At 46.0% G+C, this 26,129-nt stretch overlaps 1 protein-coding gene across 13 annotated transcripts in view; it reads left to right on the top strand.

Annotated features, from left to right (window-relative positions):
- The window catches only part of ADGRB1 (adhesion G protein-coupled receptor B1), a 259,849-nt gene extending 239,577 nt beyond the window's left edge, over positions 1-20,272 (top strand). For all 13 annotated transcript variants that reach the window (XM_048048948.2, XM_066990793.1, XM_066990795.1 and 10 more), the window contains 4 exons: positions 2,944-3,623; positions 4,605-4,640; positions 6,117-6,221; positions 18,335-20,272. In XM_048048948.2, the coding sequence (XP_047904905.1) occupies positions 2,944-3,623; positions 4,605-4,640; positions 6,117-6,221; positions 18,335-18,532 (1,019 nt within the window). In that variant the 3' untranslated portion in view covers positions 18,533-20,272. The remainder of the gene's footprint in view (positions 1-2,943; positions 3,624-4,604; positions 4,641-6,116; positions 6,222-18,334) is intronic.
- Positions 20,273-26,129: the final 5,857 nt, after the last annotated feature.

A 26,129-nucleotide genomic window follows, 5' to 3' on the forward strand; every position in this document is an offset into this window, starting at 1 on the left:
TGATCCTGGCATGCCTGACCGTTTGGCTGGGATTTATTTTTTAGTTTTTTCCCCCTTTGTAGATATTTAGGCTTTCATTTACCTTCCCACACTTGTCCCTTTCCCCAAGCAAGAGAAATACCAGCTCGCTTGGCACTTGCATATAATTCACATCTTCCAAACCAGGATCTCTCCAAGCCAAGGACAGTAAATACTATGTGTGCAGTTCCCATCATGGGAAAATTTCTCTCTCTCTTTCTCTCTCTGTATTACTCTTTCTCATTCTCTTTCTTGCTCATTCTCTCATTTTCTCCCTCACTCTTTCTATGTACATCTCTCTACCTGTCCCTTTCATTTGTCTTTATCTAATCCATCATTTCTTTATCTGCTTCTAATGTGTTTATCTATCTTGCATCTCTCTCTCTATCTTGCAATCACTTATTTATCTCTGTCCTCAGCTGTCTGTCTTGGTGTACCTGTTGTTTATGTATTTCTGTCTCTGTCAACATTTATCTCTGTCACTGTGTTTCCGTGTAGTGTCTATCACTGTCACTATCGTTTATCTATCTAATATCTATCTATATCTTACCTGTCTTCTTCTGTCCTTCTCTCTGTTTCACTCCCTCTCCCTACGCCTATCACAGCCACAGTATATTTATCTCACTTATCCCTGTGATATCTTATTTCATGGTCTCTTTCTGTCCATTTATCTCTTTTCAGGGTCGCTCCATTTTTTTTCTCTCTGTTTCTCTGTCTCATACTCTATAATTGTATTTCTCGCTGACTACATCATCTCGTTTGTCTTTCTCCTTCCTTTCTGACACTGAAGACCTCAGTTCTAAACTACCACGTGCAAAAGACGTGCATGTGAGACCAGATCTGACTTGAATGCATGCTCAGCAAACATGCATACCCAACCAGCTTGTGCTTTGTGCTGACAGCCAAGGCAGACCCCAGACTCCTGCAATCGGGAGCCGTTCTGTATCTATTACTGAGTTTCTTGCTTCTAAATTGAGTTTCCCAAAGGAAATGCAGAAGACCCTGGATCAGCAGCTCTTTAACAGCCTAGTCCTCCCTTCCTTAGCTCCCTCCTTTACAACTTTTTTTTTTTGTTTGTTGATGTCTGCCTGAAGAGAGAAACCTCCTCTGGTAAAGTGCTGTTACTCTGCACCAAGCTAATTAATAATAGTCACCGTTTTGGAGACCTTTCTGTACGGTGCATCAGTGGTCTTCCTATGCATTCTGCTTCTTTGAATAATAAAAAATATAAATCTGCCCATTGGTTCCTGGCCATGATTTGTCCTGGAGGCAGCAGCTCTCATTCTATGACAGATTAGAGATACTGGGAACTGATACTGAGAACGTGGATTCACTGCTAGGATTTTGTCCCTAGCTCAATGGTGAAAGTTCACTGCTTCATGCTTGGAGATAGCTAAGAGCAAACTTCTCCAAACCTGCTTCGTGCAGCAGATGTGAGCAAGGAGAAGAGCCTAAATCACTGAACCTTACTGACACATCCTAGCTAAAGGTCTGAGTTCAGTAACACCTTTCTGCACCCTATGGTATGAATACATTATAATTCTCTAATTTGTCCTAGTGTGCCCTCTAGCCATGTCAAGATAACTGTGGCTGCCATAGGTATGCCCTGCGTCTTCATATTTCAAAGCTTTTTAGAAGTTCCTATATTCCACTTGGTCTCATCCTCAACCTGTTTTGCCTGCTCTGCAGTTTTTGAGGGCTTCCGTGCTCCTCCAGCACCCATCAGCATGAGCTGGCAGAAAAATGGGTATGACCCCAGTCCCATGGGATTCCTCTGCCATGTGTCAGGTTGCCCCAAAGATCTTTGTCTCTGCTCAACAGGAGAAAAAATGGTGAAAGGTCCTCACTGTTTGCTTTTTTTTTCTGAGATGGGAGAAAGGGGAATACAAATTTATATCTCCTTTCCTGTGCTGAAACGCTGGGTAAGTATCCTTCAGTGCCACACCACTTTGCCCCTGCCCCATAGTCAGTGTTTGCCATCCCCTGGAGACATCAAGGCTGATGCCATAATCTTCTTAAGGTCTTTGCTACAGCCTCAGATCAACCAAGCAATAGGTCCTTGTGCTCACAAATGAAGCAATTGTTTTGTTGTAGACTGTGTGGTGTGGGAATGAGTGTCTGTGTGTCCTGTATATAGGTCCTAATCGGCATGTTCACCTCATCCTCAGATTAAAGCTTTCCTCTCCTCTTTAGGAATATTCATGGAACTCCATTTTGTCCCCTACACAAATTGTTAAACACTGAATAATTATCTCTCACAAAGGCTTGGCATGATTATTGGAATATAAGCTTTATGGAAAGCTCGTCAGAAATTGATAACAAAATATGATGTGTTTTAAAATACCAAATCCTGAAACCATCCCTTGGAAAAGATCAACCTGAAGCAGTTCAGCAAATTAAAAAATAATAATAATATATATTAAGAAGAAAAAAAAAATGAGCTGTCGATAATGTTGCATTTCAGCTATTTTCTGATTCAAAATCCTTTCTGACATGAAATCAATCTTCTACATGAAACAATCTGCTCAACTATAGGCTAGTGACATGTTATGTCTAAGTTATATGTGCTAACTAGCTGTATACGTGTATTTGCTTTTTGAGATAGTGTTATCACTCTGCTTATATGTGTTGGTGTACTCTGGAGTTTTGGCCATGACTGGGTTGGGAAATTCTCAGCACGCAGAATTCTCTTAAAATGAGGGATCTTTTTTCCTCCCTAGTTTTAGTTTTGCCTTCAGCATCCTGCACTAGAAGGAAAACAACCACCACAACAGCAACAAAGAACTGTATTAAATTGTTTGACCTCTGTAGTCTGCTTCTGAGAGGTCCAAGGGAACATGCTAGCATGGTGTGACTGTGGTCGGTGTATTGATGTGTTAAAAAAAGGTGAGGTGAGGTGCTAAGGATACTTGTCTGTCTCCCTAGTGCTGAATAAAGACATCACCACCTGCAGGACCTCAACCATCACAGGAACGCTGAAGCGCCCATCACTACAGGATGAGGAGAAATTGAAACTCAATCACCAGAAGGGGTCCTCAAACTTTAACAGTCTTCCAGCCAACGTCTCCAAGATGCATCTGCAGGGCTCCCCGCACTACCTGGGGGCCATCAACCTGAATGAGTTCAGCAATCACAGTCTCACCCTGAAGAAGGACAAGAACCAGCCGCCCAAATCCATCTACATCTGTGATGGGGACATCTTCAAGAAGTTGGACTCAGAACTCTCCCGGGCCCAAGAACAAACGCTGGACACCAGCTATGTCATTCTGCCTACCAACACGTCTACCTTACGGGCCAAACCACCCAAGGACGAGAGCAAATACAGCATCAATATTGACCAGATGCCCCAGACAAGGCTGATCCACCTCAGTATGGCTACTGACCCAGGCTTTGTTGTCAAGAGTCCTCCACGGGAGCCTGTGACCATGACTTGCAGTGAGGTGCAGGGTTCCTCCATGGTACAACAGCAGCAGCAGCTGCCCCCACAGAATATCTCCAATGAGTCACAGATTCCCAACAGCCTGTGTGACACAGGAGACTCAGGGAACTCAGGTGTGGTGTCCAAGAGTGAGACCGTCTCCACCCTCTCCATGAGCTCCTTGGAGGTGAGCATGTGAATCCCTGTGTTGTTCCCAGCTCATGATGATGCCCTGATGATGGCCACACCAGATGTTTTGAGAGAGGAGTCCCAGGGCAAATGCAGCCCCCTGTTTAGTTCCAGTATTACATTACTCTGAGGGAACCCCGGCAGGTGATACCATTTTGTAATTTAATTTTTAAAATCGTTACTTACAAAGCCACAGTCCGTTTCTTGATGGCCTGTCTTTTGCCCTACAGGCAATGCAAAGTCAAATCAAAACTTTGGCTTGTCAAAGACTGTTAACTTTAATGCAAGGCACATGGCTTGCATTACCTTTCCTCCTTCTATCCTCTTCCTCTGCTTCCCATTTTGATGGCTTCAGTCATGATACAGTTGAGAAAATCCTCGTGATTGCGAATGTAAAATGTCCTTAAGGCATGCCCCACAACTCTCTTAGCATCAAAGAGATGTCAGAGATTTTACATAAATGCAGACCTCTCTTTCTGACCTGTGATAACTCAGGACATATATTAGCAGTTCTCCCTAGTCTGTACCTCTTACACTGATGTCTGTCTGTCCTAGCTTTTGTACTTCTCAGCACCTGGCCCTTTTTTTGCCTGTTGTCAGAGAGCAGGTCTTGGCCACTGCTGCCCAAATTTCAGTCTGTACTGATTGGTGGTCAAAAGCTGTACTAGATCAGTTGGCTGAGCATCTCTATTTGCTTCCCATTCTATGACTCACCTGCAAGCTCCTAACTCAGACAAAGGCTTGAATTAGCCAAAATTCCGTGTTCAGCCCTCCTTGGGGCTCTGTGGTTTTGTGAGGGATCCCTCTAATGGCACTTCACATTAGGAACAGCCAGAGAAACATATTTAAAGTGGTGGAAAAAGGAAAAAGAGAAAGAACCTCTCTGTTTTATCTACTGTGTGGTTCAGTCTGTGCCCAGCCACCAGCATCAATCGCTTACTAACCATCACCCACCTCTCTTTTTCTTTTGAATCCCCAGAGACGGAAATCCCGGTATGCAGAGCTAGATTTTGAGGTGAGTACATCCTTTTCTGAGTGTGGTTCTTGATGGGTAGGGTAAGAAAGAGAAATACCTTTTTTTTTTTTTTTTTTTTTTTCTGGCATCTTTGCAGGAGTGCAGCCTTTGCCAAAGAACTGCTTCAGGGGGTTGAAAATGGTGGGTTGAAAGAGCTGTGCTGGCTGCCTAGTAAGGCTTACCCTGTTCAGCTAAACCAAAGGGTGATTTATATTGGTTCGTGCTTGATTTATGGAGCAGCTGCTTCTGCGTAAACATTGTAAATCAAGATCCTATGTCAGGGTGCACAAGGCCTGTAGCATCTCTTCTGTGAACAAACAGCTTGTGGAAAGCTGATAAGGTGCTACAGGTGGCTGCGCCATGTTCCTGTTTGGGAAGCACAAGTACATGTTTTGCTTGGTGACCTAAAATGCCTTGTCTTTTGTGCCAGAGCTCTGCTGCCTAACAGAAAGGCAGGTAATGTGTCTGCACTGTCACAGCACATCATCAAACCTGGTCTTTCACACCTATTAATGAACCTCACAGAATCTGCCTGGGAGAAACAAGTATTTGTCTGTACTGTACGTAGGGACGTGTCTGACCTCATATCTGAGGCACAAAGTGGAAAGCTTTGAAAGAGCCAGTGCTCCACAAAGGGTCTGTGTGGCTACTGGGAGCTGGTGCAGGCCTCCCGAGTCAGATCATGGCTTCTGTGGCTGCAGAGCCATGCTTTCCCTTCAAAGCTGCTGCCTTATTCCAAAATAAGTTATGTTAAGGGGCCATGAGGAGTTGCCTCTAATGCTAGAACCACTTCGGAGCTCAGGGCTATGAGTTTGGTGTGAAACTGAGGCACAGTGAGTACATCTGAGCTGGTATTTCATGTTGGTCCCAAACTTTGTAAGCCAGCTTCTCCAGTTATAAAGCACTTGGCAGAGCACAAGCAATCTTCACCGTGCTCTTACACGCAAAGGGAAGGCCTTCTAAACCATGGTCCTGCATCTCCTGGGCAGTCGAAGGTAGAAGTGAGATGCAGAACAGCCAAAATGCAATGAAAAAGGAAACTGCGAAGTAGTTTCTGCTAGAACTTCTTTGGCCTAAATGCTACACATTCAGATAAGCTCTGAACATGTTTGCCAAGGAGACACGCTCTGAACAGAGTGAGGGCATGGGGTCAGCAATCAAGAAAGGTCAGCAAAGCTTCCTGGATCAAGCTGGTAGACCAGTGCCAGCCAAACACAAATTTTGCAGCATAAATATTTGGCAGGTGCAGGTTTGGGGCAACCATAAGTTCAAAAATTATCCCATCTTATCCTGAAATCAAAGGCAGCGTTACACTGGGTCCTCGGTGAACTTTGAAGCTGTTTTAGGCAGGCTAGATTTCACCTACAGGGAGACAGATCTAGGTTTTAATAATATATGTAACTTTGGGGGGAGGAAATGATGATTTTGTACAGCTGGGTAGGGTTTGCTGACCTGTGGCCCTTCTGTTTTCTCCAGAAAATCATGCACACAAGAAAACGTCACCAAGACATGTTCCAAGACCTGAACAGAAAACTCCAGCACGCAGAGAAGGAGAAGGAGTCTCCAACAACGGACAGCAAGGTTAGTCACACACACCCAGCACCATCACCTCCTGGAGCTATTTAGTGCCAGAAGGAGCACGGGAAAGTTTGGGAGTCCTCACTGAGTGCCTTACCTTGAGCTTATGTCTGTGCACATTGCAACAATGACACATGCACTACACGGTACACAGAGAGCCACAAAGGTACCACTAGCTTCTCTACAGAGTGGGCAGCAACCCAGGTGGAGAAAGTCTGTCCTCATGTCCATTCATATATGGGGTCTGTGTTTCTGTGTCTTTGTCTGTTCCCCATGTTTGTGTCTGTCCTTTGCCGCATGCCTCTACTCATAGCTAGGAACTGGAAATCAGAACAGCCTTGGAGAAATCGAGGTGGAAAGAGGAGAGTGCAGAAGGCAGGGATAGCAGGAATCAGTTCAGGTTGAGAAAGCCCTCTAAGACCATCTAGTTCAACCTTTAACCTAGTAGTAAAGTCCACCACTAAACCATGCTACTGAGTTCCACATCTAAACCTTTCTTGAAGACCTCCAGGGTAGGTGACTCCACCACTTCCCTGGGCAGCCTGTTCCAAAGTCACACAACTCTTTCAGTAAATAAATTTATCCTATTATCTAACCTAAACCTTCCCTAATACAACTCAAGGCCATTTCCCCTCATCTTATCACTTGGTGTTTGGGAGAATATCCGGTCCCCACCTCACTGTAGCCTCCTTTAAGGTAATAATGCAACAGAATTTTCTGTCCCTGCAGGAGGCCAAGGTGGCAGTGATGGGCATAGCTATTTAGAAAAGCCACAGTGATGGGATTTAAGCTGTAATGGTGGCACCACGTCTTGGTGATTGCGTGCTGACTAAAAGGGAGGTGAGGGAGGTGTATCTGCTACAGCAAAAGAGAAAAAAACAAGCAGTAGTCAGGCTGGCAGGAAGAAATGAAAATTGGGTTGTGCACTCCCTCAAAGAGTGGAGCAAGGTGAGCTATTTATTCTTGGTCATTTGCAAGCAAAGTCAGATCCAGGAGGCACAGTCACCTGCAGAATGGTCAAGGAGGTGCTGGTGGGGCTTATTTGGATGGGACAGGCTTAGAGACAAAACCAGAGTGCAGAGGGTGGCTGAGTAAGAGATTTAGTTTGATTCTTTGTCGAAGCAGAGCACTGCAGAACCTTTGGTCTGCATTCAGATCTCGCAGCATAGCTGCGCTGAGCTCTGGAGACGTGGTCCCAGCAAATCCTATTTTTATTGAGCGTGGCAAGGTGTCATTATGGGCTGCCCAGTGTTACAGAATAAGTGGAATACCAAATCTAGCAGAGAGGCTCAGATCAAAGAAGACTGTGTTGGCCTAAAATCCCAATGCATTTCACTGAGTTTCAGCTCTGTGCATTTTTTTATTTAGGTATGCCATAGCCGTAAGAATCAGAAATGCCTAAGTACCATGTAAAAGCTAATCTATGGTATGTTTGCAGGAGAGTTTTATAGATTGAGATGTTTTGGGCATTTCAGAGATATATCTAAATCTATCTAGAATTAAAGTTGCCAGAGTCAGCATCAAAGAGCTTTGAACTGCTGGAAAGAAGCTGTGAAGGTGGCCTCTGCATATTGACTAAGTCTTTTTCAAGTTGTGAATTTCCCTTGGATGTTGTCTGGGAGGGGGAGCTTGCAGCATGGGCAAGTAAGTAGTGGGTATGGGTTTAGTAACATCCAAGGCGTTACAAAGGAAAAGAAATATCTTTCTTCACCCCTTTTTCTGCCATTTGCTGTGGGGGACCACACTGGAAATCACGTCCTATCTTCAGCTTGCCTTGAGAAGGCAAACTGGGAATATCAGGGATTAAAGTAACAACAAAAGAAATGTTTCTCTTTTATGCGTGTTTAGGTTATAAAACGATGGAGTGTTTCTTCTGGTGGAAGTGATAAAACTAACGCTAGCGTAAGTCTGGCTTTCATTTTGTGTTGAAGAGCGTTGTAGACCAGTCCCAAACCTTTTCCTAACGCATGACTCCAAACACATCCCTTCACCAGTAGGAAACTCCTTGCCTTGTGGGCATGAACAAGGTCAGAAGGCTCCTGGAATGCCCTTGAACTCTTTCATGCATAGAGCAGAAGGGATCTTTACCGGGTCTAGTCCATCTGCCTGCATTGCTGTATCTTTGATTTCACTTTTGAATAAGCAACCACAAAGTCAAGCCACCAAGCCTCTCTCCAACCCTGGCAGTTTCCCAGCCTCTCCTGGCAGCATGTCCCGTTGTCCTAAGCCCTTTCCAAGACACGATGCTTTTCCTAATCTTCTTGCAATTCATCTCTCCTCCTTCAACTACAAGGTCAGAAAGCTGCCGCTGAGACTTGAACTAAATGTCTGCATAGAAGAGAGACTTCCTTTGCGAATTCCTAGGAATGGTGCTGACCCTGTTTAGGGTTTGGTTTGTGTTGTTTATTTTTTTTTTTTTTGCTTTTGATTTAAATGCTAGTGCTCTCTGGCCAAAACTGATCATCCCATCATGCTAGATACATAGTTCATTTCAGATTAATTATTGCATTGTTAAATTAGAATAAACAGAGGAATGGGAGGAAGAGGAACAACAAATCTGTCTCTTTAGGAAGGGGGATTGAAAACTCAGCCATCATGCTTGTTCACTGTTGAGGATTTCTCCAGGTTAAGCTGTAAAACATGATTTTTCAGCAAAGATCTGAAGGTTTGTACCAGCACATATATTCTTCCTCTCCAAGTACACTGACATGTTTAAACTTTGGATAAGTGTTACCGCAGTGTACACTTCAAAGGTAAAGAAGACTGCCCTTTACCCACCAACCCAGAGTAGTTACTGACAGAGCTGGAAACATCGTCAGGGACTCCTGCATGTTTGAGCTGTTTGGCTTTTCTCCTTTACAAGATCCATTTCTGAAGGGCATTACTGAGCTGAAAATGACCCAAGCCCTACCAAAGACAGCCTTGACTTGTGCCTTTGGGCTTGGCTCTCATCCTACAGACATGGAGGCAGGTTTGGGGAAGAATTCTGCTTTCCCCTCACCCAGCAGCCAAGGAATCCTTTCCTTACACCTCTCTGCTCCTTTGCATGGAGGCCACAGGGGTGGAAGATCTGTTTCCTACAGCGAGAAGGCAAAAAGGGATGCAGAAGACTCTGCTCCCCTGGGTGACGATGGGTGACACCAGCCCGGGTGCCAGGTACAGCTCTGAGAGGAACAGCCTTACACCATCAGAGCATCCTGCCTCGGGCCCAGCCAGGAGCTAAAAAAGCTGTCCTGGTAAAAGCTTGTGGTGTTGCACAGCCTACCCCAATCACCTAGGAGGCTTTCTTGGCTATAATCAGCGCTGCCACTAGCCATCACACGTACCCCTACAAGTCAGAATGGCTGTGGCAGAGATCTGGAGCCCAATCCACAACCCACCAAGATTAGGGGTGTCCCCACAGCCTGTCATCATCCTACTGTGAGCAGTGCTGCCAGGATGGTGTGTCAGAGGTAGGCAATTAGGAGAACGGGAATAGTGCCAGGCCATATTTAACGTGCTCCCAGGGAACACTGTGGCACCAGTGTTTGCTGCGGTTAATTTTGCTGCAAACCAAAGCACACTGCTAATGCTGAGCTAACTCTGAGCCTCAGAGCACAGTAACACAGTAAAGCCCTTCTCTGAACAGCAAACCTGGATTTTTCTGTTCTATTTTTTTCAATTTATTCCATATTCCATGGACTTTCTTATATATGAACCTCAACTATAAAAGTGCTCCCATTGGAAGCATGCTCAGCTATTCCTGATTAAAATTGCCCAGCAGAATCCTTGTTCAAAGCATTCAGGACCACACATCCACCGACATTCAAGCCTAGACCACCGTACGGGTGTGAGTTTCACACATTTGTGTCATTAAGAACTAATCAGGGATGTAGACCCTATTACCCAAACCTAACTTTTCAACGCTAGCAAATGATAAAATTAAAGTATTAGCAGACTGACGTACAGCAAGATCTGACAACTGCAAGTTGAAAAATCAATTTTTTAATGCACTGATAGACCTCTGTATGACCTTATCATGGGCTACAGCAAGTTTTATCTCTCTTGCAGTCTTCAAGACCAGATGAGGCAAGGAAGATGGGGAGGACTTTTGTAAAATCTGCCCTAACCCAAAGGGAAGGTGCAAGGTTGTTGGCAGGACTCCTTTGCTCCTGTTATGCTGGATTTTGGGACAGGTTATGTCTGTCCCCCAAAAGAGACTTGACTCAGGGTCATCTGGGTTTGCTTTGCTCATCCTGCCAGCTGCCTTGGGGCCAGCCTGTGTGTGGAGGTTTCGCAGTGTTCCCCTTCCAGTTTATTATCCCAGACCAAACCGAGAACTGGTGTAGACCCCAAGCAGAGAACCAATAAGATTTTGAAACATCTGAGGGGTCTGAATAGTTGTTCTGTAGACAGCTTATTTGTAGCCGGGAAGCACGGAGGGAACCAAAAGCTTGGAGACAACCAAAGCAGAATTTGCATTTAAAAAAAAAATAATAATAAAAAAAAATAAAACAGCCACCCACACCACACATCCTAAGTAATTAAAAGAATTCAAAGTGCTCTCAGCATCTGGGATCCACCAAGCCTTCATTTTTAACACCACAATGAGTCTTAAAAGTAGTCCTGATCAATAGTCCTGTCTTGCTTCTCTGCTGGATGCCAAAGCGAGTGCTGGTGGGATGGGCGCACCCTGCAGGCTGCTCCAGGTGCTGGGTCCTCTGCTCTCCCCTCAGTCAGGATTGAGACTCAGCCAGCCCGAATTCATCCAGGCCTTGAGGATCGCGGGTATCTCTTTGTAACAGCTTTAAGGCACACTTTGCTGCCCAAACGGATGCGTATGGAAGGGTTAGGTTGGTGCTGAGTGAGACAGCAGAGTTCCTCCTGGTCATTCCCATCACCTTGAGTCATGCTTTAGCCACCTGATTGCTTAAAAAAGAATAATCCCGTGGCTGGAAACCTTGCAAGTTTGTTTCTTGGTTTAAAAATCTGCCTTTTACCTGTCTCAAGCATTCGATTGTTTCCCTCCTTCCCCATACGTACACATATTTCCCAAGTTCTGTATTCATTCAGCCAAGAACCATCCACATCAAAGCAGGATGGTGGCTACTTTCAAGCTCCTTTGTACCACCCAGGAAAGATTTTCCTGCCCAGATCTGTATTGTCAGGGTAAAACATCTCCAACGCTTCTCCTCCCTGCGAGTTAATTGCTAAAGAGATTCCAGCGCCTGGGCTGGACGTCAGGAAGGGTCCCCATGCTCTGCAGCTGCATGGTATGAAAGCGGAGGCTTTGCAGCCTTTAAGGTAAGCCAGGGCTTTGTTTCTTCTGTGCTTAACACCAGCTTTGAAAGCATTGGAAGTGACACTCCTGCCTTCCCCCTCGGCAGGAGCCCTTTAATCCAGTTCCATTAGAGAAGTTTGAATCACATACATATTCCTCTCTCCTTGCCAGCATCTGGCTTTGCATTCGTTTCAAACAGCAGCTCTTTATTTGTGCAGAGGTCAACGAAAGCTGTGCTGTGCAGAGCTCTTCACATTTCTCTGCTTTGACTGTTCTTACTTATTAGGTGCTCACTACGCTCAGCTCCCTATGGCTTGAATGGCTTCTGCTTTGGCTGCAGCCCTGTCCTGGACCTCACATAAAGGAGCTGGACTCATTCCCTAATTCAGCTCTAAGCTCAGCTCTGAAATGCAGTCCCATCTCTCCAAACCCAGTGAAAAAAAAGTTTTTTTTTTCCTGCCATTCTCTGACTTTCCCCTGATTTCTGTTACACCGCTTCTGCCTGGATTACTCACTTTCCTCTTCTCGGATCGAGATTTTTCTAAGCTTTCCCCTTCAGACACCTGCAGGATGTGCCCATCCCACCAGCTCTTGCTTTGGCATCTATCAGAGGAGCCAGAGCAAAGGACTATTGATCAGTGCCGTAGCTCATTGCTAGCTGGGGCTGCGTGCCTCCCTGGCAGGCTCTGCTGCTTGATACAATTCATCCCCTTGCTTGCTGGCTACCTGGGCTTCTTCACGCTGGCTCAGAAGCTGGAAGCTCTGGGAAAATACAGCTTCTCTCCATGGGAAGCTCCTTCTGTAGGCTGAGGTGGTGGTGGTGGTCAAACACAGGCTTTTCCTCGCCGAGGAATTAGAAAACCATGTCCTTCTGCAAGGGAAGCTCCACTTACGGGTGGGGTGTCTCCTCTGGGCCACGTGTTTAATTCTCTCTGCACTTTTTAAAGGCTCTGCTAATTGACAACTATTAAAAGACAAATTACTGTAAGTGTTATAGGGAGGAATGCTACATAAAGTATAATAATTACTACGATAAATTCTGCTATGAAAATTATGTCAACCTTTAATTCATTCGCCCATAAACCATCTGTCAGCTGCCCGCTGTCCCACACGCCATCACTCAGCAGTTCACCTTCTCCTGTAGATCATCCAATAACCCCTATCCCACCTATCAAGCATCAAAATTTCTGAAAAAGACATTTTATTGCTAGCATCTTCTGTGCTGACAGCCAATTCGTGCCTTGCCCTTTGATGCTAGCCAGGTATCAGCAGCTCCAAAACCATTCAGTGCCCACCAACAAGTTCAAGAAGGATCAAGAAAAGGACTCTGTAAGGAATCATGTTTTGGGTGCTTTTGGTCACCTCATGGCATCTGTGGTTGCCCCTCTGAGGTATGGGGGAGCCTTTACTGATGTTGGCAGTTTGGGGAACACTCATGTGTCCGTGTCCACCAGCGGACTCCTCAGTAGGCCATAGAAATTGTGCAGAAAAGGATGGTGTGTTCACTGGATAGATTAATGGTTGAAGCTTGGAGAACAGCCTGTCCCTCATGCTGCTGGGACCCCTGGCTTTCTCCACAACCTTCAGGCAAGGAGCTATTCATGAGTTTATGGAAAGTGGTGCTTTTAAGAGTCTTCAAGAACTCCTCAATGCCTGTTCTCATCAGCTGTGCATGGTTTTTCTAGGCTGGCTCAAAGCAACCCTCCAGATCAGACCATCTCAACTTCAGATGGTACAGAAGCAGCAAACATACTTTTCTTCTCCAGCAAGTGCATATTTCAAGTTTTCTAACTGATTTCCATCAATGCGAGTTAAAAACACATATTATTTCTTTTTTTTTTTCCAAAACAAAATTCTAAATTAAGCCAGCCAGTTCCTTTTATTTCACATTTCTCTTAAATGAACAGCAACAGAAAGTGTCGTCTTTGAAGTTCTGTAGCAGAAAAAGAAGTAATTTCAGCTACAACTTGTTTCAAACAAAGAAAAGAAAATTTATCATTCTGTAAAAAAAAAAAAAACCACAAGACAGCTTTCCCATTTTCTAATCACTTTTCATCGACATTGATCCAATGATGGATTAGACAGCGTGCACCACATTTATCTTTCAGATTCCCTGCTATATGCTCTGAATAACTTCATTGTGGTCCTGGAGTCATCAATGTCATGGGGAGAGACCATTTGGGTCATGAAATATCCTTCGAGTTAACACTAGAGGCGATGAACACAGCGTGGGAGTAGCTGTTCTAGGGGAGTTATCACAGAGTGCCCTGTAGAGAGCACTGAATTTCTCCTCAGGTCATTCAGGGTAACCATTAAGTTTGGGTATTAAAATTAAAAATTAAAAAAAAAAAAAAAAGGAGAGAGCTTAGCAGATCATACATTTCGTTGGTTTTGACTGACGTGTTGAAATGAAAGCTGTTTCTTAAAAATCCAGGCAGTCTCCCATGCTATATTTATGCAGCACTGCCACAGCTCCTAAGCAAAGGATTTACACCTGGATCCAGTTGAAGCCAGATGGGGTCATAGGTTTGGTCCTTGAAGGTAACATAAAGTCAAAGGGCAAAAGATCTCATGGCAGGGAGGTTCCTCCTTTCACCGTCTCCTTACATAGCCACGTGGAGCCCTGGAGCATTGCAGTCTGCCAGGCCTAGCGTTAGGTGGACATGCACTTTACCCCTGTCTTTGGTAGGGTTGTAGGGCTTTTGTAGGGTTGTAGGGTTTTTGTAGGATTGAAGGGTTTTTGTAGGGTTGAAGGGTTTTTGTAGGGTTCTAGGGTTTTTGTAGGGTTGAAGGGTTTTTGTAGGGTTGTAGGTTTTTTGTAGGGTTTAAGGGTATTTGTAGGGATTTGTAGGGTTATGTTGGCACTTCCTCTGAAATGCCTTCTATCCCAAAGCCCTTCCCTTGCCTTTCAGACGTGCAGCCAAAACAAAAGCTGCGGGTGAGCAAAGGAGACTCCAAATGCCACCGGGGCGATGGAGGCCTCCTGCCTGCCCCATGCAGCAGGCTTTACCCCAGCCTTAAGCCTGGGGCTCCCTCTGCCCTGCCATCCCGGCACCAGCCAGGAACCCAGGAACATTTTTCCCCTCCCAGACAGCCAGGAAGGAGCTCCTGGGCTGTGTCAGGCCGGAGTAAAGGCTCTGTCTCCCTGAGTTATTGGCAGCGCAGCCTCTGCTTCTTTCAGCTCCCGTCTCGGCCCATTCCTGGCTGTCTCCGAGGCACCAGGCCCCGGGCCAGCACCAGTGCCTCTTACAGCCAGATTACACAACCCGCTCTTGAGTTTTTGAATTCTTTTATGTGCTTGGGAGGCTTTCTCTCCTGCCCATGAGGACCGCTAAGACCCCACAGTGTGGCTGGGCGGCTGTGCCAGAGCTGACGCGGGAGCCCGGTGGCATTTCCTACACGCCGTTCAAGTGGCTGGGACACAGTAAAAACCTTTCCCGTATGGAGGGGAAGAAAAAGGGCACTGTTCCCAGGAGCCTGCTACCCCTTCTCAGGGTGGCAGTTGCCAAGAGGAGAAGGTTTTCTGCTGCTTCCCAGCCTCCGTGCCAGAGCCCAGGCCAGCTGATGGCACCGAACCTGCTCAGTTCTCCGCAGAGACTGGGCACCAAATTCTCAGTCCCTGGGGCACAACCATGCTCTCTGCGATCTCAGAATCACACAGAATCACAGAATTGTAGGGGTTGGAAGGGACCTCAAGAGATCATTGAGTCCAACCCCCCTGCCAAAGCAGGTTCCCTAGCGCAGGTTGCCCAGGTAGGCATCCAGACAGCCCTTGAATATCTCCAGAGGAGACTCAACAACCTCCCTGGGCATTGCTAGATAACCCGTCGCTGATAAGCTGGGTGGGAACCACTGCACCAGGTCTGACCCAGGGACGGTCTGGCCCTTCCTCCTCTCCCCGGCAGAGTCTAAAGCAGCTTGGGAAAACAAGAGCAGGGCAGGCACGTGGCAGTTCATCCTCAAAAAGCAACCCTTAGTGCCTCCAGCACTCTGTGCTCAGAGTAGTAGCTCTTGTCTTGGAAGAGACGGTCACTGCCATCAGTGATCTGTTCCTACCATCAAGAAGCAACACAGACCTCTATCAGGTCCATGTGCCATCGCTTTTCAATGCTGAAAATTCTTAGCCTGTGTAATCCTTCCTCCTAAATGTGCTCAATAAGTTTGTGGCTGTGAAGTGTGCACCCTCATAACTTCCACTGTAGCCTTTTTGAGGGAGGTCTATCAGGAAGCCTACAAAGAGCACATCATAGGCAAGATGCAAGTGCCCAGTGAAGTTGTGAGCTGTCACAGTGATGTTTTGATAGTTTTCAGTTTCATTCTCTTCCTACTAATTCCCAACATTTATCCTTTCTTAATAAATCCCAACATTTAGCATCCATTTTTATCACGATCGAGTTATTATTGCAACCCTTAGGTCTTGTCCCTCAGTGACAGATCCGATCAGAGGTCGCTGTTGTGGATCTGAACTTGTAATTGTTTTGTTGTTTTGTTTTATTGTTGGTTTTATTTCCAATTTCTGTTCCCTATCTGGATTTGCGGCTGCTCTCACTCCGTAGCTCAAAAGCAGCCCGTTACAAGACCAGCTGCAAGGTTTGCCAATCACGCCCAGTGAACACGATCAGGTCTGGGTGCATCTTCACAGCATGAAGGTCAGGAGCGTGGCAGATGGAGGGACTGTCAAAACAGAGATTGCTTGGAAATAGAAAGACCTGCTGCTGAAGGTGGCCGTAAATAATGCCATCAAAGAAGGGCTTTCACTTGAGAGGAAAGATGGAATTATTTATGAGCTTTACATACGATCATTTGTGCTGCTCTCTGTTAAATAACACAGCTGTAGACATCAGTAACTTTGAAAACTTGGGGCACTACAACAGTAGTGAGAGAAAACAAAATATTTTTCATTGGAAAGAGCTTCTCTGGCTACGCTTTTTGTTCTTCATCTTTTGGGAAACTTGTAGTTTCATTTCAGTTTTTGTTCTATTTGTGCTTTTGTCTTTTTGTGTACCTGCTCACCGCATCTTTCCATGGCAGACTGATGGACCACAAAACCACCATAGGTAAAAGTTGCACTTCAGGGAGTCTCAAACTTGTCTCATTAAAACACACACAGAGATGAAAAGGTTTCAGGTTTTAGTAACAGTGCTTCTTAAATGAGTTCCAAAATGGATAATGGAGTAAGTCAGCAATTGTATCACCTTTTCCGTCCTATTGCTGTTAATCAGCATCGTGCTACATCATGGAATAAAGTAAGAATAACACACGGCATAAGAGCAGCTGTGTATCATAGGGTTTAATGAAAACCACAGCTGCAGGATTCAAACACTGAAACGTTTTGCTCTCCTCTGAACAACACAAGGCCTTTTTTAAAAGTTATTTTTTCTCCCTTTGAAATAAAACAAATACAATTTCAGAGTACCTTCACTTCCCATTGAAGTGAGGACCGGGTTTACCTGGTTCCCACATTCATCACTCCAAGTCCACCAAACGACCCAGAGCCTTATTCCCATGGGCAGCTGCAGGGACAGCTTCAAACACACCTTACATGAAGGGTGAAAGTCTGAAAAAGGAGAATTTGTGGGTTGGGTGATAGGATGGAAGCCCTCCCCGCTGGGATGAAGGTGCAATGCCTTCTCCATCGTCACCACTGCGTGGAGTGGGATAAATCACAGGCTGCCTGAAGGAAGGGACAAACTCAGAACCCAAGGCAGGAGGATTTGTAGCAGCTGGGTGTTTAGGTTTCCTATGGGGCTGCAGTGATCTCTGCTGCATCCTGCTGTGCAATTGTGATACCACAGTCTGTGTGCGGCCTCATCTCCCCTCATCAATACATGCTGGTGACAGCATCGAGCTGTGGCACGTCCTGGGCTGCATGTGAGCTGCATGCGTGTCTCCTTTGACTTCTTCGCTCCTTGTCACCCCCCATGCAACTGCCTTTCCTCCCACCCTTTCTGCTAGCTTCCACTTTTTCCCTTTGGCAGGTGGCTCGGAAGGGCTCTGTGCTCCTGTCACATGCAGGGAAGCTTTTCTTAACTAAGTGCTGGAGTGTTTTGTGAGGATAATTAACTGTGAAAAGCATTGCTCCTCATGGGGGACAGAAGCTTAGTGGAACAGCTCATTTAAAACCTTTGCATGGACTCCCCTTCATATCCTTACTGAAGAGTTCCCCCATTTTATAGGGCCCCAGCTCTCCCCAATCTTGGTGCATACCAGCAGAAACTCTCTAGACTGATGTCCACGGTGGGATGCTAGCAGGGCAGTGGGCTAATACCCGACAATAAAGCCTCGAAGGCTTGGTGTAGAGTTGTTGCAAATGTTTTTAGCCTCAGAGCTGACAATCCAGCCCATCAAACAGCATGGGTTCACTGCCAAAGTAGTTGGCAGTAAATAGCTGGGCCACATGATGAGCATCCCATCTATATGAGATGCAGTTGGTGTACGTTCAAACAGACCTCATCGTAATCTGAATTTTCATGTGGGGATTTCCTGAAGAAATAGGAAAAGATCTTAAGTTCTTAAAAGCATTTGCACTTTTTCGTTGGAGTTGTTAGTGGCAAAAGCCACAGCTGAAAGCTGAAGTATCTAGGCATTATGTTAAAGATAACAATGGGGGGAAAAAAAAAAAAAAAAAAAAAAAAAAGTTAGATTTTCTTCCTGAAAATAGTCAATTAAACACTGAGTGCAAATCTCACTGAAATCCCATGTTATCTCAGATCATGAGTTTCATGGGAAAAATTGACTTTGATGTAAGAGTAAGGAAGGCAAAAAAATGGCGTGCATTAAATGGGCACTAACCTCATTCTCTTGTGGTTTTTTTTTTTTTCTCTCTCTCCTTTCCTATTCCTTCCTCCTCTTGCAGCAAGAAAAACAGCAGACACCAAACAAGAGACCCTGGGAAGGAATCAGGAAAGTCCAGTCCCCACCGTCATGGGTTAAAAAGGACATCGAACCTGTGGCACAGTCTCCCCTAGAACTAAAAACTGTAGAGTGGGAGAAAACAGGGGCCACCATCCCTCTGGTGGGACAAGACATTATTGACCTTCAGACGGAGGTCTGAGCAGAAAGGGAAGAAAGGGACTTTTTTTTTTCCGGAAAACAAACGAAACAAACAAACAAAACCACGTTTTAAAGAAATGATTAAATTAAATCGGAACCGAGCGAGAGAAGTGTTTGGTTTCTTTTGAAACCTTTGGTAAGACAGAGTAACTTTTGTATTGTTCTCAGCAGAGAGGGGAAATATTACTTTATAGAGTATAGTAGCTGTAGGTTCAGGACAACACGAGCTTTCCCAGGTAGGACTGGAGAAGAAGTGAGCCTGGAAGAAAGCGAGGAGGAGGCAGAGGGTGGGGAGGAGCTGCTGGGGAAGAGCCCTGTGGATGCTTTGGGGCCGCTGCCACACGCCGGGAGCCTTCCTGCTTTGCCACCAGGAGGTGCAGAAGGACAGCCAGCAGCCACCACGAAGGGCCGAGAAGATCGAGGTTGTTTGGGGAGCGCAAGAGGTGATGCCAGCGGTGCGGTCCGGCTGGAGGTCCTGGAGGAGACCCAGCCTTGAGGGGCTGTGGCATCCCTTGCCAGTCCTCGCTCCCCACCTCTCCCTCACCAGCTTGTCTGAGAACGAAGGAGCCGGGATGTGCCCAGAGGTGGCCAAGAAGATGCCCCCACTTCTCCGTGCCACCCCGCGACCTCGCGTCTCCGCTGCGGGTCCGTATGGGGACCAGGGGGGACGTGGTGGGCGAGAGTCACTGTCACCCACGGCTCAGGTGGAGAGGTAAGGTGGGGCTTTCTCCTCTCAACCCCCCAGTGGTGGAGCTCCTGTGCGCCCTGAGGAGTGGGCCAAGCACAGGAGGAAGGAACCACCTCCAAAACCTGCTCGCCCCGTCTCCAGGGAGAGGGTTGAAGGTGTTAGAAAAAGAGACCACCAAGACGAATGTAGGTCATTTCATTGACTGTTACATAGATAAACTCAGCACAGGCCTTGCAAAGGTCTGCTTGGCCTCATCCTTTTTCTTTTTTTTTTTGTGTTACTTTTCCTTGCTTTCGGACTCAGATTTGTTCCAAGCTGCCCCTCCCTGGAAGGCAGAGAGAGAAAGAGGGAAAGACAGATCCACCGATGTACCTGGAGATATTTGGTATACAGAGATGTTGCCTTAGGACATTGAGACAAACTGACAACATGAATAACGTCCACTTGGAAACAAACAAACAAAAAAAATAATCTATTTTTTTCCTTCTTCTTTTCTTTTCTTCAATAAAAAGAGAACTTGAAACCCGAGACCTTTCTTTTCTTTGGCTCTTGTCGTTTCGAATGCCTTTCTGTGCCGTAGGACCGCGCAGGCATGGGGTGAGGATGCCACCTGCTGAAGGTGGAAGGCAACTTACTCCGTGGAAAGTTTGGGATGGTGGGAACACACGGCCCCCTTTGCCTCTCGCTTGCAATGTTTTGCTTTGCTTTGTTCATTTTGGGCTTCGGTTCTTGTCCCCTCGCTGGCTCTTCTTCTCCCTCCCCACTGCCTAGAGCCAGCGGGCAGGTTTGTGATCCTAAAAGAAGGAACAGGCGGAGTGGTCAGGAGCGTGGGGCATTCCTCATCATAAAATGCTCTGTTTACTTCATCATGAAAAAAATAACAATATATATTTTTTTCATTAGACATTTCTCAAGGCTATTTACAAAAAAAAATGCTATCTACATTTCACCCCAAAAAAGTGTTGTGCAATATTTTTATCATTAAAAAATATACCACTGGCATTCCACGCAGCCTTTTCTTTCTTTCTTTCTTTCTTTTTTTTTTTTTTTTTTTTTTAATCATCCCCAACAGTGTCTGACATTTGGAACAACTCTCCCAGCTTTGGAGACGTGCGGTGCCAAACCTCTGGATGTGAGTGGCCGGATTCTGCCAGACAGCAGTAAAGCTTGATCAGGGTCTGAGTTATTACTGCATGTTTGGGTTTCTTCTTCTTTTTTTTTTTTTTTTTTTAATTATTATGATTATTTTAACGTTTTTAGGAAAAAGCTATGAATCCAAGAGGTAAAACATTCACTGCCCCAGTTGTGCTTCTCCCACTGAGAGGTGTTGCTGGACATGCAAGCATCTCTGTGTCAGCTTTCCGTTGGGCCACCTGGGTTATTGATCTCTAAGGACAGTGGCATTTGCCTTGCCATTAAGTGTGTAATATGATGGATGGAAAGAAAATCTTAAAAATCCAAACAGGTTAAAAATAGGGAAAATAATTATTTATTAAAACTGTGATATTATTGTCCAATTTTAGATTATTCTATGAAACAGGAAAGCACAAAGGCCTCCCTCAGATGCCGGGTTGTATGATACTGTAATTATTATAATTACAAATAATGAATTTTAGCAAACAGATATCTTTATACTGTGTTTTAAATCTTTTTTTTTTTTTCTCCCCTCCCTGCCCACTCGAGCCTGCCCTCTCCTCCCCGACTTTTCCCATTCACCCATTCACTCCGGCTGACTTGCAGGACATTAACGGTGTTATGTAATTACAGAGATAAATGTTTGTTTAATAACTGTTGATATTCGACTTTCTCTGCTCAGTTCCTCCGGTTAATTCTGTTTGCCCTCACCCTACCTGCCCCACGCCATGCTGTCCCTTCCTTCCCTTCCTTCCTCTCTATGTTCGTCAGTTTTTTTTTTCTGTACAGTTTTCAGAGCACAAAATGAATGTGTCTTATTTCTAATAAAAGAGGTGTGAACTCTAGCGATGTCTGCTTTTTAAAAGCTCCCCACGTGTGGTTTGCATCACGCCCAGGTGCTGGGAAACACCTCTGCTGGAACCGCAAGCTGCTGCCATGGCTCTCTGCCCTGGAAGAGCAAAAGAGTTTGGCCTAGGACCAAACATACCCCCAAGCACATCCTTTCCCTTTAGTCTGTAGCTTCTTGGCAACCCAAAACCACTTTGAATTCCCTTTTCCATGTATCGCAGCCTATTTTTCCATGGGTATCTCCACCCCAAGACTTGCTGCCCTCTTCCCAACCCATGCCACAAGAAGTTGATATTACCGTAGACCAGGAAGGATTACTGGCAGAGGGCAGCAATGCTGGGTTACAGTTCCCAATGGGTTCTGGGTGATGCTGATGCTGCCCTGCAGAAATTCCTGCAAAGCCAGCCCCCGGCTCACCCAGATGTCCCTTCCACCTCCGTCGTCACCAGGAAGAGCACGGCTTGGTGCACGAGGGGGTTAAGGATGTCACTCATGAAAGGTGACAAGAAACAGGTTGAGCCAGGGACTGTTTACCTCCTTGGCATTTCCCCTTGAGCAGCTGAAATCCTCCAGCAGTAAAAATGTGCCCTTACCTCCCTGACTCTGCTCCATCACCTGATCGACGGCTTTTAGGTTTACGGGCAGGCCTGCAGGAGGTCTGGGGGCTGCCGAATCGGCCCCAGCGCTGCTGCTCTGTGGAGCCTTGATTCAGAGTCATTGCAGGTGCCCAGAAGGAGCAGCTTCCCTTGGCCTGGCTGGATCGAATCAGATCTCGGAGCAATTCGCTGCGCTGCATCCCCGCTGGGACACCTGCCACTAAAAGCAGATGACTGCCCACCGTGCTTGGCATGACCCATCCAAACAGCTGGTGCATCCAGCAGAAATAAAAGAGGAGGTTTTGGCTAGACAGGTTAAAATTCTCTCGTTTACACCATGCCATCAGGTAGACCTGTTACGGTGAGACGGCGTCAATCCCATGGTGACTCCCCAGGTGGAGGAGCTCGTCCTTGCTGCAGAGGCCACGTTGTCACCACTTAGAGCCTCTGTGGCTGCTGTGAGATATCCGGAGAGGTCTGAAATCCTTGTAGTGGTGTAGGGCTGCCCAGAGGGTCTCAGCCCAGTCCCCCAGCCCCTGAGCCATGACCCATCCTTCACCAACGCCATGTGAGGGCATCATGTCCTAGGGCTTCTCCATCATTCCCGGCCCTACATCTCCCATATTATGATCCTATAGTAGCATCAGGCAGAAGGGAAATACTAACCCACAGGCACCTTGCGAGGTAAGGGGCTGGGAGGGCAGGAGAACCCAAATTTCTTATCGCAGCCCCAGAGGCAGGTTCTGCTGTTCCTCAACGAGAAGACCTGGAATGAGGGAGCCACATCCCTACAGTGCTCACAGAGCTGTAAATATCGGCAGTGCTGGGGCTGATCTCGGACCTGGCAAATGCACAAGGTCAGTGCATGTGCCGGTGGTTTCCTTTTGAGATGTGGTTATGATGTGGTGTGGGAGGGTCACAGGATAATTCAGCCTCCTGAGGTCTCCCCAAATTGTCTCGATCCCCCCAAGGATCCTGTTTTGCATCCACTCCAGGCTGTAGCTTTGGGGCAAACAGAGAATGCCGGGACCTACACCACAGACTCCCAAGGAGCAAGCACAGCCATGCTGTATCAGTGGAGAAATGGTACATTGCACAAATAAGAAATACTTCTTGGCTATGACATTGAAAAAACATACCTGGAAATTTAAAAAGAAGCTAAAAATTGAAGAAAATGCAAAGCATTTACCTTGGGCTTCCCATATAGGAAACGGGTCATGTAAAGCAAGACACCGTTCCTGGAAGATCTGGGACGAGGGCAGGTTTACCCACTGCAACCGTTCCTGAAAGATTTGGGACCAGGGCAGGTTTATCCACTGTAACAGAGATTTCTCTCTGTTCAGGGGCTGAAGGAGTTTCTGGGGCTCACTGCACTGCCAGCTGGGGCATCCAAGATTGGTGAGATGAATTTGGGCTTGAGCTGAGTTTCTGCTCCTGAGCTCCTGTATGACAAAACCTAAAGAGAGAAGAACAGGAAGACGATTACTATTTATAATTTGTTTCTTTGTGGTTTTGCCTGTTTGTTTTATTTTGTTGTTTTCCTTTTTTTCACCAACCTGTATCTTCCAGGAAGAGGCCAATGGCTCCCCAGGGAAACGTCTGCCTTGTGGCTTTTGTACGAATAGCAAACGCCTTCAGAGCAGCTTCTAACAGCCTTCTGAGCAAGGAGTCCTCACAGGATCCATGTGGATGATCTCTCTATGTGTTTTGCTTGCTTGCCCAGACCAATTTTCCTTCATGGTTTTCCACAAAACCTGTCATGTACCTGAGGCTCAAAACTCCATTACGTCTGCCAGGCCCGTGTTTAGGCTGATTTCCTACCAAGCCCTGGTGAAGACAACATGGACGACAAACACAGTTTTAAGCTGAGTCCACACAGGACTTCGTGCTATGTGGTCAAAATCATTCCTTCCTGTGACTATTCCTTAAATACCTGTGAATTCTTTTAGGCCTTGATGCTGAACAGCACCAACAGAGAAGTTGACTGCTGACTGTATGCGTGCAACGTCTGAGTAATAAACATCTCTCATTACGCTAGCTCGTTAGCAAGTTGAGTAGCTGCTACGTCTGTAATGCCATAAAAGAGACCCAGGGGAATGAGGCAGTCAGGTTTAAGTCACTCCTCAGTCTCTTTGCTGATCGTCTCAAGAGAAGTCGGTCACGCAAACCAAGGTCCCTTCCTTAACCACAACAGCTGCCCATGGAGGCCTGTGGCATGGAGGCTCAGGTTGGGCCTTGCCCACCTCCTCCTGGGGTTTGCACATCGGTGAGGAGCAACGCAGCTTCACAAGACATTTCACTGCCACCACCACACCCAGAAGAGTTGTGTAAGTCCCAAAACCATGTTCTGGCACCGGGTTCCCAGCCATCAGCTGCTTCACGGCAGTTTGCTTCTTTGCAATGCAGCACCTCTTGGCTCCTGCTGACTGCGAAATCTACTTCAGCTTCTAAACTGAGAAATAAAGGACAGGTATTGTGTTTTGCTGAGAAACAGAGGCCAAGCAGGGCTCACAACCAGTGGGGAGAAATACCATGTGAGGTTTGGGTAATCTGGTTCGCCTTCTCTCCTTGGGGTTTTCGATTAAGAAATAACAAGGCACAGGAAGGGTGGTGCTCTTGGCTGCTGATTTCTCATCGACACAGACACACCAGGGCTGGGTCCTCGCCACCACCTCTTCCTCTTGACTCTAAAGCCCTTTAAGTAACAGGCCAAATTAGAGGAAAAGGAAGTCAGTATGGCAAAAACACTTTTTCTGCTATGTAAAAGCATGCAGCTCTGCTGGTAGCAGCAGCTGGGCAGGTGTTAAACTCTTGTTTATTACAGGACATCATCAAGGTACTGCTTCAGTTAATTAATCCAGATCTCTAAAGAAATGCAGGTACATGCTGGAACATCAAAATCAGTACAGGAGAAAGGCTGAAATTCCTTTCTCAGTGAGTCCTGAGCAGTCAGTAGTGAGAGAAATTTCTCTGCTGGGCTGCAAGAGCACTTCATCATTTCACATGCTCAAGGAGTTGTCCCTGCGAGAGCCATTGCCACGTCCTACACAGTGGTCATGGAAAAAAATGTCATAAGTGGTACAAAATGACAGCCTAGCCCTAAATCTCTGACATGTGCATGCATAGGCACACAGATACATATATGTATTATATATTTCCATACACACACACAGTTGCACATGTCCTTACCCACTACTTCATACACACACAGGTAAACCACCGTAAGTATACAAAAACATTGAAATACTTTTGGGCAGGTTAAATATAGTGCATTTGTGCTGTCAAAGTGACTTTAGAAAGATGCTCAGCAGCTAGTACATATATGAGAAATGTGCTTAGCGGATGCCAGAGGGAGAATGGGAATAAAGCAGGAAGCAGCAATTAATTAGCTGCAGCAACATTTGTCAGATCTGCCCATCTGCAATGGCTTTTTTGTTTTTTTGATTTGTTTATTAGTTGTGGTGGTTTTTTTTTTTGTTTTGTTTTGTTTTTTGTTTTTTTTTTCTATTTATGATGAGGAAACTGATTTTTTTTTCAACCAGTAGACCAGTACAAAGTCCAACTTCAGCAATGGTAAAGCAAAGCACAATTTTCTCACCTGATCCTATGGGGCTGCTTATTTTTGCCTCCTGTGGGCTACTGGAACTGTGAATGAGCTATTTAATTCTCAGCCTAGCAAATTGCTGCCTTCCTGCAGAGATCAGGACCAGCACAAATAGAAAAGAGCTCAGCGTATGGAGGTAAAAAACAAGTTTAGGGTCATGTTTGGGGGTAGCACTTGGGGATGCATCATGAGTTTTGCTGTGAAGAAGAGATGAAAAGAGATGGGAACTCAGTTTCTAGTTTTGTCACAAGCTTCTTTGCATCACTTTGCATAAATGCACTAATCCATGTTTCAGCGTCCCCAGTTCCTTGGGCACTGGTAATGGCACCCAGCATGACCACAGTTTCCCATGTGTCCAACAGGTTTTGCAGCCCATGCAAAGTGACCTGCAGCTGTGGCTGGCACGTAGCTGTGCTTTATGCAGCACACAGCAGAGAAGAGGTGCCTTTTTTTTTTTTTTTTAATCTAATGGAAAATGTCAACTTCAAAGCCATGGAAATTCAAAATTAAAATCAAGCCCTTCGTGGCAGCACTTTGACAAGTGACCTCTCCAAAGGTGGAGCAACAACCAAAGAGTTATGCAAATACTGGGAGTGAAAGGAGCCGGCAAATACTGCGGGAAGTGCAGGGGAGTTTCTGTTCAGTAGAAATAATTGATTGAAAAGGCAAATTGTTATCTCCTGGGCTGTGTGGGATGAAGATTTTCAAGGAAGGGACAATCAAAGGG

The sequence above is a fragment of the Anser cygnoides genome, chromosome 2 (assembly GCF_040182565.1).
Source record: "Anser cygnoides isolate HZ-2024a breed goose chromosome 2, Taihu_goose_T2T_genome, whole genome shotgun sequence".
NCBI lineage: Eukaryota > Metazoa > Chordata > Aves > Anseriformes > Anatidae > Anser > Anser cygnoides.